Source organism: Primulina tabacum, chromosome 8 (genome assembly GCF_025594145.1).
Source record: "Primulina tabacum isolate GXHZ01 chromosome 8, ASM2559414v2, whole genome shotgun sequence".
NCBI lineage: Eukaryota > Viridiplantae > Streptophyta > Magnoliopsida > Lamiales > Gesneriaceae > Primulina > Primulina tabacum.
Window position 1 is genome coordinate 38,793,344 of NC_134557.1, and position 12,438 is coordinate 38,805,781.

The following is a 12,438-nucleotide window of genomic DNA, read 5'->3' on the forward strand; positions in this document are numbered from 1 at the left end:
TAAACTCTTTCTCGATCCCAACACAACCAGTATCATTCAGGTTTTGAGAAAAAAACACAAAGACAACTCATATTTAGCAAAAAATTCAACTTAAACCAACAAACAAAAAATCATAAATAATATGTTAATTCATTAGGCACTACCCAAGTACTGTTTAAAGTTGATTTAATAAATATAGAAAGTTTAGTACCCATGCCAGAAATGGTTATGCGGGAGACGTGATAAGATAGAAGATGAGAAATAGAGAATCATGGGCAGAGATAAATACATGGACATAATACATGGTGCCACATATAGCTGACTGTGGTTGAACAGAGATAATGGAATTTATCAGCACCCCCCAAATTATAACGTTGAAACATGTAGCATGTATTTTACGATTATCTTTTACTATTTGTACATAATGTTTTTTTTTTTGAAAAAAATTACAATAAATTATTCACATACAATATCTTGAAAGACAAAATAATTAGGACTTTCATCAATTTAAGCTAAAAATCTAACAAAAGAAAGAAAAAACAATTTTCGAGATCTGGCATATTGAGGGAAGGGAGAAAAATGTAAGTTGATGGAAATATAATTACTTAACATGGGTCTTTGAGAAAAACTCTTATTGTTCTTTTGAATTCAGAAGCAACCATATATAAGATTCTCCTAAAAAAGTAACGTATAATATTTGAAAATCAGATAAACTAAAAAAAAAACACCACCAAAAACATCATCTTTATAAAGAACCCAACTTTACATTAAATATTTGTAGCTTGTAAGAAAGAAAGCCATGAGAATCCATTAACCACAATTTTCAAGATCTGGCATATTGAGGGAAGGGAGAAAAAGGTAAGTTGGTGGAAATTTAATTACTTAAAATGGGTCTTTGATAAAAAAATTATTGTTTTGTTGAATTCAGAAGCAACCATACGTAGATGAAATGCAGCTAATTGATGAGAATAAATTGACGGTGCTTATAAAAAAATATAAGAACACCGAATAATGAATATGAAAAAATATTACAGAGTAAATAATTGTACAAAAAATAAAACCTTGATTAGAATAAAGTAATTGGAAATCATTCCTACGGGGAAAATTGAAACTAACATTCATAGGGGAGAAATCGAAACTAACATATAATGAATTTGAGATGTGAAAATGTGATAATCTTTCTTTTGATCTCTGTCCGTGCATTCCCTTTCTTAAAAATTTTTACCCAAATAAACAGCTCTTAACATGTTAAAAAATTCAAAAAGAAAATGATACACATGGTTTCTCTACTTTTGTGTTTGAATAGATACTTTTTAAATTTTTTCGATGAACAAATTAACTGATAAATGTTTGGAAATGGGAGCTTAATGAGAAAACATGAATGTTGGTTTGGGTGTCAGCTGAAAACGGTGTTTTTATTATATAAATTATAATAGGCATACCATGTGGAGTAGTAGATAAATTAGAGGATGTAACCAAAAAAGTCGAATTTCCTGAATTGCATTTTCCAATAATAATTTGTCCGAGTGTGTCAATTCCTGCCTCTCACAACAATGTCCAGAACACACTCAGACCAAAAGTGGAGCACATAAGCAAGCTGGAAGTAAAAGTCTTAACAATTATATTGGAATCGCAGCAAAAGGGACACCTTTAAATTGAGGTGTTCCTTCGAACAGATCCAATAAAGAACTTGATCATATCAAAGGATTTATGAAGTGGGGGACTGATTACTTCCTCAAGACTTTTGACAACACTGCTGATACCATAGATAGAATTGTGACTCAGGTAATGCACAAAGTACTTATTGGCCTTGATATTCTAAAGGATTTGAAGTACTAAGTATATATAGGCGATCCCATGGGACGAACGTTGATCATTACTGTTGGGACTCGCCCAAAAGACATTGATTATGATTAACCAGTTAACCGAATGCCATAGGTGCTCGGATCTTGCCGCTGAAATGGCTACTGCTTTGGCCTCTTCGTCCGTTGTTTTCAGGGACAAAAAGGCGTACTCGGAAAAGATTGTCCATGGTGCCAAAACTCTGCTTAAATTCTCTAGGAGGCAGCATGGTAAATTCAAATGAGGCGAAGGTTTTCTATAATTTCACCGGTTACTGGAGCATTCATGTGCTCATTCTTACCAGATATCTCAAAGTTCAACCGAACAAAAGGTGCAAAAACTTTACTTTCAACACATCAACAATAAAGAATCCTCTAAATTGTCAAATTCAAAAAATTGGCTAAAAAATGAAGGCAAACCAAATAAGATACCTGTTCCAAATTTTTCAGAAACTGATCGGATTTTTGATGTATTCAACGGGCCGGTGTTTTTGTTGTTCTTCACACGACAATTGTGTGTGTCATTTCAGGAATTTTAGTAGAATCTAAAAAACAGACCAGTCGCCACTATTTCTCCGTCCTACAATCACCGATCATTCAATCCAAATTGGAGAAAAAGTAGAATTCAATACCTTTCAGTACGTTTACAAATGTATAGCTCAGCTTCAGGAGACATTGCCCTCTTCCTCGTGCCCATAATCCACAATAACAACCGTTTCCTTCGCATCCTCTTCGAGCACCTATATATGATATGAAGTTCATATTTCAAGAATAAATTTTTCCCACGAAGCCAGAAAATTCGAAGACCAGGTATTGTTTCTTCTTTCTTTAACAAGTGCACGCAGTGATTAATTGGCTGGTTGGAATGATTATTGAGTTGCATTGTTCAAAATTTTCTGTGGAGTAGTTCTTTTCTTTGTCCATGGTGGATGAAATGGAATGATTTTGGTTGAATACAGTGGAATTTATTCAACAGGTTTGATATTTGTATTTCTTGTATGGGTCCTCAGTTTAAACTTAACGGTGGGTTCCTTTCATTGACCTCTTTATTGGTATATTTATTTGTAATTTTGTTTCTTTTTCATTGTTTGTTGTTATTTTGGTTTGGTCTTGGACTTGGGTGGATTCATAAATGGGGCGGTTGGTTACAAAATTAATCAAGAATGGTGTAGAAGGCCGGGAGTGTCGAATAGGCAGGTTGAATTCTTTTTAAAAAAAAAAATTCGAAAAATATTTTGTTTTGCTGGTTAAGACTTAGCAATATCTTCTTAGAATACGTGTCCACTAAACCAATTTGTGACTTGGGCTTGTTGACTCGTTTGTAAAAATGTTGTATCAAATTATAACATTTATTTTATATTTATATCCATGTAAGCTGCATAGATAAACTCTTTGAATATGGAAATGGTACAATTAGTTTTGCCTCTCAATATAAGATCATGAAACTCATTAGGAAGTGTACTGTATATTCTAAACAAGTTCTTAGTCGAATCGACTACTTAAAATAAGGATGAAGTTCAATTGAGGTTGAGATTAACATATATGATGTACACGTCGTATTTCATTGGTAAGAGCATGAATATGTCTATTCATACATATTAGTAATCATTTGATGATGCAATGAATAACCCTCACTCGGATTGTCCAACTGATTATCACTTATTGAGTGAAATATTATGCGGTTATGGTTGTACATCATTAGTCTTTTAATTCGGGACAACGTAGAGGCTCTACGTACTAACATGCAATCTGGTCTGTTTACCGACTCCATTGAAGGTCATCAGGTGACGATGTTGAATGTAGTTTCGAAATATGTAAGACCAAATGTATTCTAGCCGAGGATTCACCGTTTACCTACGGGTGAAGATATCCTATGTGATCTGGTGAGTTAATAGTGCAAAGAGTTTCTGGCAAGAGCAATAAATGTGTTTAAGGGAAATGTGTCTTCCTAGTTGCACATACGATATCACTATTATTACTCAAAGATACATCACATCATTATCGAATTCATATGCAACTCTCGATATATCAATGGTTGCAGATTCGATCGGGATATATGAGTTGAACGGACCATACTGTAAGTTAATAATAACTTAAGGTTGTTGCAGGCACTATCAGTGATACAGAGGGATCATAGGGCGATGCTACCATACGCTCTTACCGTGATCCGGTGGGTGTAATAAGACTTGAGTTCTGACATTCTTGATCAAAGTGTTAATGAAAAGAATGATGCTAATTAGGATAAGCCCGAATAAGAATAAATATTATTCTGAATCACATGAAGTTGTGAACTCACGACTAGCTATATCTCTGAATCATTGAGAGTTCACACAATTATCGGATTCTGTGTTCTTGTCGAGATAGTCAAGTTCAAGGAGTTGAATTTGACGACTTTAGTTTGATGGAAATCAAACAGATTGCTTATAAAGGAGTTTATAAGTGTATTTTATATATTGGAAGTTGTGGAAGTTACCTCAACTGTTAATTAAGTGAGAATAATGGGAATGAGTGTTTTGGTGAAGGAATTACAAAACTAGCAGGGGTAAAAACGGATCAATCTTCAAAATTTTCAATTTTCATTATATGAATAAGATTTGTACCCTTGATACATCATCGCTGTCTAATCGTCGATCAATGTTATAATAAGTTCACAATTATTTATTTAGTAATTTAGAATCTACTAATTAAATAATAATGTTAATAATAGTGATTACTATATGTACATAATTTTCATGGAATATTTTAGAATGATATAAAATTGATTAATTAATTTACTAACAATTAATTAAGAAATTAATAATTGTTATTTTATTTTACATATATGTCTATACATGCACATATGATATATATATATACACACACATATATATAATGCATTATCAAGAGTTGACTTTGCATGATATAAACATGAGAATTTAAATTAATTAATGAATAAGATTAAGATTATGAATCATAAATTCATAATATAAGCGAGATTCTTGATGGAATCAGGATTCAAAGCTTATAAATAAGGTAATATGAAATAACACAATTTTACACAAAATTTTGAAGATCTCCTCCACATAGAAAAATCTGCCATCTAGAATTTTCACAAGAAAATTTTCACGACCAAGCCACCGTAAGATTTTTGATTGGTTTGGTATCCAGCGTTGAATAAGCAAAGGTAAATTAACTAAAACATTTTATGAATTGTTATAAATCATACGATAAAATTTTGAACGAAATTAAAATTTTTAAACTTTTCAGTTTTGAACTAAATTAAAATTTTGGAACTTTTGTTGTGCTTAAGTTCAAGAAAACTGTATTCCAAAATATATGTGCTGGACAAACTTTGTTTAAGCAATATAACTTTGCGGGAGGCCTGAATCAAAGTCTGGTGGAGGCAGAATTAAATGCCTGAAATCAATCGGGATTCGAGGCTGTGTAATCCTCTACGTTCTTCTCTTCTTTTGGTTCGTGAGGAATCTTCTTCTGTAATTCCTAGTCTAAATTCATGTATGTCTACACTATTCGGATTCTGTAGAGAACTGTCCTCAAATTGTACAAATATATTTCTTAGAAAATATACGATTGCTTCAGTGTTTTTACTTTTTAGTCTTCTAGATTCGACAGATCATTACCCGATTGACTGAAAATTCTCTTTACTGTCTAGACTAGAGTTTGTTAAGTTCCTGTGGTAATATGCTAAGATCTCTGTTATTCCTTGAGTCTAGACTCTGGTTTAATCAAATTATTGAACATTTTCACTTAGCTGAATCCACAATTCCCCTTGAGTGTTCTCTTGATTGTCCATAATTTCTCTTTGCCCTTTTCACATTCTTTCCCTTTTGGCCATTGAAACAAAATTTCAATTCCTTAATCTTAAGAGGGTCTCCATATTGCGTTGTAACTTTCAGTTTCAAGAACCCATTTGTTTGTTTTTTTCTCATTTATTGATACTTTTTGTTCTTTTTTCGTTGTTTCTTATTCCCTTAGTTTTTTCTTGTACTTTCTTGAATGAATTAGTTAATGGGTTATTTTGTTTTGTTGCTTTCAATTCCAAGGACTCCTTTTTTATCTGTTTATAATTTAATGTTTGTTTGTTTTTATGGCCGCTGTAAGTTCTTGTTACTGTGTGCCTTTCCCCAAAAAACTTCAGACCAGATGACTGTTATTTAAGACAACATGAGTCCCAAATGCAAAAATGGGCTTGAGATAAATACAAAGTGAAGAGCGTTTCTAAAATCCATAAAATAGTTAGACTGTTACATCCACAAATCAAGAACTCAAATTAGATTGCAAATAGAATAGAAATATTTTCCCAGAGATGATCTATGTGCACAAACCCATAGCCAAATGCTAGTATTTCCCTAGCTAAGCTAGTTACAACTCTCAAAACAAAACAACCTAATGACCATAATAACTCCCTCCCTCGCATATTTATTCCTTCCTTTCTTTCTAGACTCTTGTAAGGATTTATAACTCATGAGCTTGTTTTATCCTAGGCCCACTACACATAGGGCTTGGGCCGTAACACAAACACATCAAATTTGACGTGGACGCACAATCTTGGTCATTGTCAAACTTTTAGAGTATGTTTGGTTTTGTTTTCATTGTTTCCCAGGGTTTTATGACTTTTAGAGTATGTTTGGTTTTGTTCTCACTGTTTCCCAAGGTTTTATGGAAATGTGAATTATCAACTATATATCCATGTTTTTTGCAGGTCTTCGCTGCAGCAGATTTGTTGCATGTCATTCCAATAATAATTTATGCTGAATTAAACAAACTTGTGCTCTACACCAATGGATCGGGTTTTGGATGATTTACTCCACAAAAGGTGCCACCGTCTTGTTTGACTTATAAATTTTGCTTCTCATTATTTTCAAGTTCTTTGATGACCTATCTAGTATACTTTGTGAAGGGGATCAACAAGGGAGGGAGCACTATCTTCGATTATTGACAGCTTTACTGTTAAATGTCGCAGCCAAATTGCTGGAAAAAAGTAAGCAAGTGCACTGCATTCTTGATCGGTTTCTGAATTAGCATTCATTTCAGCACTTTTTGCTTGATGATTCATGAACTTGAACAGCTATATGATTTAATAACGGTGTGCTTCTTTACCTGGATGTTTTAGTGAAGAGACTAACTATGTTCCTTCACAAAAAAAAAACAATTTTTACTTTGCAAGCCTCTCAAGAAAGCCTTGACACCGTATCCAATAGACTTTTGGTGCTCTGTTTCCTTTCTCACTTTGTTAAAGATGCCCATGTGGCTAGTTGTGTACAAAACTTTGTTAAAGATGCCTGTGTGGCTAGTTGTGTAAAAAACTTTGAGATGAATTACTCTTGATCTTCTGCAGCTTTGCGACATTAATGTATAGATGCTTGAACTCTTTCAAGAAGGCGTCTTCCAAAGAGATTGTTTTAGCTTCTCGTGTCCTCGGTTATTCTCCATCCTTAGCAACACATTTTGGTAGAAATTCTCTTTTGAAATAGCAGCTGCTTATACATAATTTAATGCAGGACTCTTGGCAATAACAATAGGTTGTGGGGATAATGCACACGAACTTTACAAGGAGTCAGTTCCCATAATCTCACAAACATTCAGTTCTAGGAATGAAACATTTTTATTATCTGTATGTATGATTCTCAATTATGGATTTGCAGTCTAGAAGTTGAATTACTCATTTTTGTCTCAATATTAATGCTAAAGGAAGTATCCCTCCATCTTCATCTTTTTGTTCATTATTTGAGTTATACTGTTATGTTGTCTGCAGGTGATCGACTGTTTGTCAATCATCACATTTGTTGGTGGAAATGATTTTGAGGAAACTGAAGCTTCCATGCAGATAATGTGGAACTTCATTAATTCGAGACCCATCGAAAATGTATGTGCACCCATGTTTGAATATGTTTAAACTATGACGCACTATTATGCCATAAGATAACATGACATTTCTCAAAATATTTTATTATTGCCAAATGTGGTGCGTGATTCAATAGAGTTACGGTGAACTTTGTCAAGATCATTTGTAAACTTCAGTATGCGGATTCTATTTTGTTAAGATTTGTTAAAATTTGTTGAGACAGAACACAATATTTTAACAATAAAAAACATGAATGCTTGTAATGCCCACTGAAGGTATGATTAGTTTGCTGTAGCTTCAATATTTTTCTCAGTTGTTTATCTCATGTATTGATTGGTGATAACCGAGTGATGTCCATTTGGGAAAAAACTAGTCCAGAGAGAAAGGGAACTATCGACGAGACAAATCCAATTGTGATTCTTATTCATTTTGTTACTTAGTTAAATGCATTCCTAATGAAGGTGCCTCTTAGAGGTCTTGATGACCAGACTGTAATTTAGAAGCTATGACTTATGATTTCTAGACCATATATATTTTACATCATGATTCTACCTGATATTTTCTCGCTGATTCGACATTTCTGAATTTTCTCTTTCATTTCTGTTTTAATCTCAGGTTGTAGAAAGAAAACATTCAGATTCTATTCTGTCTGCAGCCATTTCTGCTTGGTCGATTCTTCTGACGACAGTTAATGGCTGGAACATCAATCACAATCGCTGGAGAGGGTAAAGTAAATGCTCACAAATGATTAAAATTCCAGCATATGATTAGCAGTATATTTAGCAAAGAATACTCGTGTATCTGTGAAGCATTTGCTAATGTTCCCTGCTTGTACCAGAAAAAAATATCATTGCCTAAAAAGCGTATTCTTCAATGTCACTTAACAGGGCAATACGTTTTTTCATGTATCTACTAGAAGTGGAGGATCGATCCATTTCTATGGCAGCTCTGGAAGCCCTGGCTTTAATATGTGAAGTGGGATGTCTTGAGAAATTTGACAGTGATTCTTCTGCTGAAATAGATAAAGAAAAGAACATATCAAATCAGTGTTCCTCTAAGCATGAGTTGCAACAAATTGTATCTAATCACGCCAAGAGACTTGTAAGACTAAGTGCCCTCGACAGTTCAGCTACTAAAATTCTGAAGACGAACTTTTCATGGGACGTTTTGAAAGTTTTGGAGGTATTAATTTATATTCTTCTGCACTGACGGTAAATTCATCTATCAAGTATCTAATTTCTTCAAGCTTTTCAGGAAAGTCGTTTTCATAAAACTACTTTGAAGATTGGTAAACATAGCATGCAGTTACATACACTGTCCCAATTGCTGCAGGTATATACTTTTATATGATCTGCTATTCTTCATGTCTTTGATGCTTAGGCCACTCTAATTTTTTTTTTGTGTGCTTTTCCAGGTCAAATTTCTCAGACATTACCTGGAACGTGGATTCATAACGCACATGCTGGTTCCTTTCATACTTCTTAGTATTGTTTAATACTCTGGTGTGACAATTCTTTGCTTTTATTATATTTAATGATAATAATGTTTATACAGGAAAATGAGTTTCTACATGATGTTTTCAACTTCACACCCAGAAAACAAACAGCAGATGCTGGACTGTACACTTCTGAAAGAGAAGAGGTTCGCCCCCACCCCCCTCTTTTTGGGTACTTTTTGAGTAACATGAAAGAGAGTTACCTTACTTTTTGCATAAGAATTGGTTTATTTATCCGATTTTATTTAAATATAGGTTGTTATCCGGGTTTTTGTGCCTGAACATAGACAAAGTGACTCTGAAGATGACTCGCCAGTAAGTTTCTCAATCTTATCTTAACAGTATCACGTTCTTAAATTTCAACTTTGTTTCATCATATGCTGTTTTCCTGTAAAAATGTATTTGCTGTCACGGATTAGGTGTTATTTTCGAGTTTCTTTCGCTGCGCAGAGAGGTAACAGGCCATTGGACTCAGCTCTCCGCAAAGCAAAGACTCGGTTATTAAACAAGCAGCGGATGCTAAAAGGTTCCACAGCCTCATTCTTTTTCCAATGTCATTGAACTTTGTTGAGATTAAAAATATCGAGGACCAATATTATACAAGCATTCGTGGTTTCCGTTTCCTCAATTAATTTTTCATCCTTTATTGGCATACCATGGGTAAATAGCTCCTACGTAGGTCAAAGCTCAATTTTAGTCAAGCTTAACTCGTTAGTTTTCTTCTAAATTTGAGCCTTTATAATCCAAGCCTTGAGAGCTCCAAGATTGAGTCATCTTGAATCCTTTCATATTTATCGATTCTGATAACTGATTTTAGAAGATTAACCATTACTGACTTGTTTCCTGCTTTTTGAAAAATTGAGTTGTTTTAGCTTGAGCTAACTTGAAAGACGTCCGAGATAAGTTGTCCCAATCGACTGCTAGATCATTTTCTTGTCGAATTCGAATTATAAGATCCCCATGTATCACTTGACAATATTAGGAGCATAATGCGAACATATAATACTAAGAAAGCTTTTTCTGGTTCATCAGGCAATGAACTTGCAATATTCGATGATTAATGTTGGGATGAAGCTGCAGCAGTCTTTGATTCTTAACTCTAGGAGCTGTTGTTTCGGTTCAGTGGCAGACAGTATGGCGGTAGCTAACTATCTTACCTTGAGATCTTGATTGGCTTGCATAATACACAAGCTCGCCTTGATACGATTGTAGACTACTAATTCGACAGCTTTGGGAGTTTTTTTTCTCCCTGTTCCTCATTTGTTTGGCTCGTATTTCGGGCTAATTTCTATGAATTCGCCATGTGTAGTTGGTTAACAAGCACTATGAGAACCCGGAACACTGTGTAGGGCTCTCTAAAAACACACAAAGGTCCCACATGATCTAATGACTCTCGGCCTCGGGTGAAATCACCCTATGATGGAAGCAAATCCAGTATTTGGCCACATTTATCACCAGTTGATTGTGTCAATTTGATTTAGCCATCTTATTTTTTACAATCAAAACATTTTTTTCCCCGATACTTTGAGGACTGCTAGAACTTTCCCATAAAACGTTGAACTTTGTATAAAGCATGATGCTTGCTTCCATATTCTTGGCTGCTTTTTTCCAAGTCTATTTTACCTTGACATGATTTTCTTTGACCAGCTGATTTTTTTCCCCCATTTCTGGAGTACGTCTCGGATTCGACGACTGTTCTCATTATAAAAATAAGTATTTTCAGCGTGTTTATGTCCTCACTTACACACACTTTAGAAAACTTCAAAGGAGATCAATTATCATAGAATTGCTCTAAGTCAAGCACGCTTAACTTCTTATGTGATGAGCTCTCGAAAAGGTAAGGATGTGAGAACGCTGAAAAGACTCGTCTTGGTACAGGGAAGAAAATCGTTGAATTCGGGACGTTAGAGTGTGGGCCGGAAATATTATTTGAGGAATCAGATTTTTGAAAGTGGATTTTATTTAAATTTTCATTAGTAAGGAAATCAGATTTTTGAAATAAATTTAAAACATGTGTCTCTAAAAATGATTGATCTGTGAATGAGAACATGGTACTAGTTAGTGGATTTGATCGCGATTTTCTTGGAATCGAAATCAAATTTGTATTAATAGTTTTGGTTTCAAAATCGAAAGTGTATAGATTCCGGTTTCGACTGAAATCTTGTTGAATCTTAGCCAAAACTATGTGAATTTGTAATAAAAAATTTATAAATTAATATTAAAATTTTAATTTATCTCCCTGAAAAATAAAGTTCTTTGATATTTGTAGACAATTTAATTTAAGTTATTAAGGTATGACTTGATGTAAATTAATTAGATGTATTCATATTTTAACCCTTTGTAATAAAAAAATAAATATTTAATATTTTTTGAAATAGAATTGTTAAATAATTAATTTTAATTTGTTTGATTAACTTATGATGCGTACTTTTGCATCATTGTAAAAAAATAATATTAAAAATACAACAAATATTTCGTACAATAATATTTACAATAATTATATCGTAAGATTTTGTTATCTCTTGAGATTTTGTATTTAATTTATCATGAGATTTTAATAAATAAAAAAAAGTAAGAAATCGCATAATCTTTATGAGTTATCTATTGTGAGACGATTTCACATATCTATTTTCATGTGACGAGTAAACTCGATCCATAATTAAAATAAAAAATAATATTTTTTAGTGTAAAATGTTATATTTTTGAATAATTTGGATTTGGTTAAATATCTGTCTCACAAAATTGGATTTATGAAATTGTATCGCGTGAGTTTTTGTTTATTTTACGGACGAAACTAGAATGATCGAGTTGCTTCTTGCAACAACTCTAACTTTTTCTGTTTTAATAGTGACATTGATTGTCAAAGGAAGAACCTTCACCCAATTCCAAGTGCATTGAAGCCTCTTTCCGACTTTTTAACGAGGTGCGGCATCGGATATTATTGTTTGATCTTTTTCTATATTTCTTGGTTTGCTTTTGCAAGTAGTTTCATTTTCCAAATGTAGGGGCTAAAATTTTGCAATTTTAGATACAAAAATCTCTTGTTTTTATTAAAAAAATAGCAATATATATAGATATATCTTTCTTGATGCAATTTTCGATTAAAAAAATAAAAATTTGGTTCTCATATTTTTTTTAAAAAAAATAAAATACTCAAAAAAGTGTCGATGTTCTTTGCACATTTAGATTGTACATGGGTATTTAATTCTCTTACAGTGTCGATGTTCTTTGCACATTTAGATTGTACATGGGTATTTAATTCTCTTACAATACAAGCA

The 12,438-nt window shown here is 33.2% G+C and overlaps 1 protein-coding gene across 11 annotated transcripts; it reads left to right on the forward strand.

Annotated features, from left to right (window-relative positions):
- Window positions 1-2,533: 2,533 nt before the first annotated feature.
- Window positions 2,534-10,751, forward strand: LOC142554074 (uncharacterized). Of its 11 annotated transcripts, none has more exons than XM_075664694.1 (14): window positions 2,534-2,630; window positions 6,523-6,636; window positions 6,721-6,801; window positions 7,159-7,241; window positions 7,322-7,434; window positions 7,576-7,686; window positions 8,281-8,390; window positions 8,553-8,847; window positions 8,920-8,997; window positions 9,080-9,130; window positions 9,220-9,306; window positions 9,416-9,475; window positions 9,611-9,686; window positions 10,193-10,751. In XM_075664694.1, the coding sequence occupies exons 2-14, from the start codon at window positions 6,602-6,604 to the stop codon at window positions 10,219-10,221; spliced, it is 1,209 nt and encodes a 402-aa protein (XP_075520809.1). In that variant the 5' UTR covers window positions 2,534-2,630; window positions 6,523-6,601; the 3' UTR covers window positions 10,222-10,751. The 11 variants fall into 11 exon arrangements, 10 of the variants coding, with proteins under 10 accessions (XP_075520809.1, XP_075520812.1, XP_075520811.1 ...); XM_075664697.1 differs by lacking the exon at window positions 2,534-2,630 and adding an exon at window positions 2,744-2,843; XM_075664696.1 differs by lacking the exon at window positions 2,534-2,630 and adding an exon at window positions 4,882-4,983.
- The last annotated feature ends 1,687 nt before the right edge of the window (window positions 10,752-12,438 follow it).

Bases quoted from the DNA above. Each gene is read 5' to 3' on its own strand.
- LOC142554074 (XM_075664694.1), top strand. From the start codon at position 6,602: ATGGATCGGGTTTTGGATGATTTACTCCACAAAAG. The intron at 9,307-9,415 runs GTTCGCCCCCAC...ATTTAAATATAG, and splicing joins ACACTTCTGAAAGAGAAGAG to GTTGTTATCCGGGTTTTTGT. The intron at 9,476-9,610 runs GTAAGTTTCTCA...TTCGCTGCGCAG, and splicing joins ACTCTGAAGATGACTCGCCA to AGAGGTAACAGGCCATTGGA.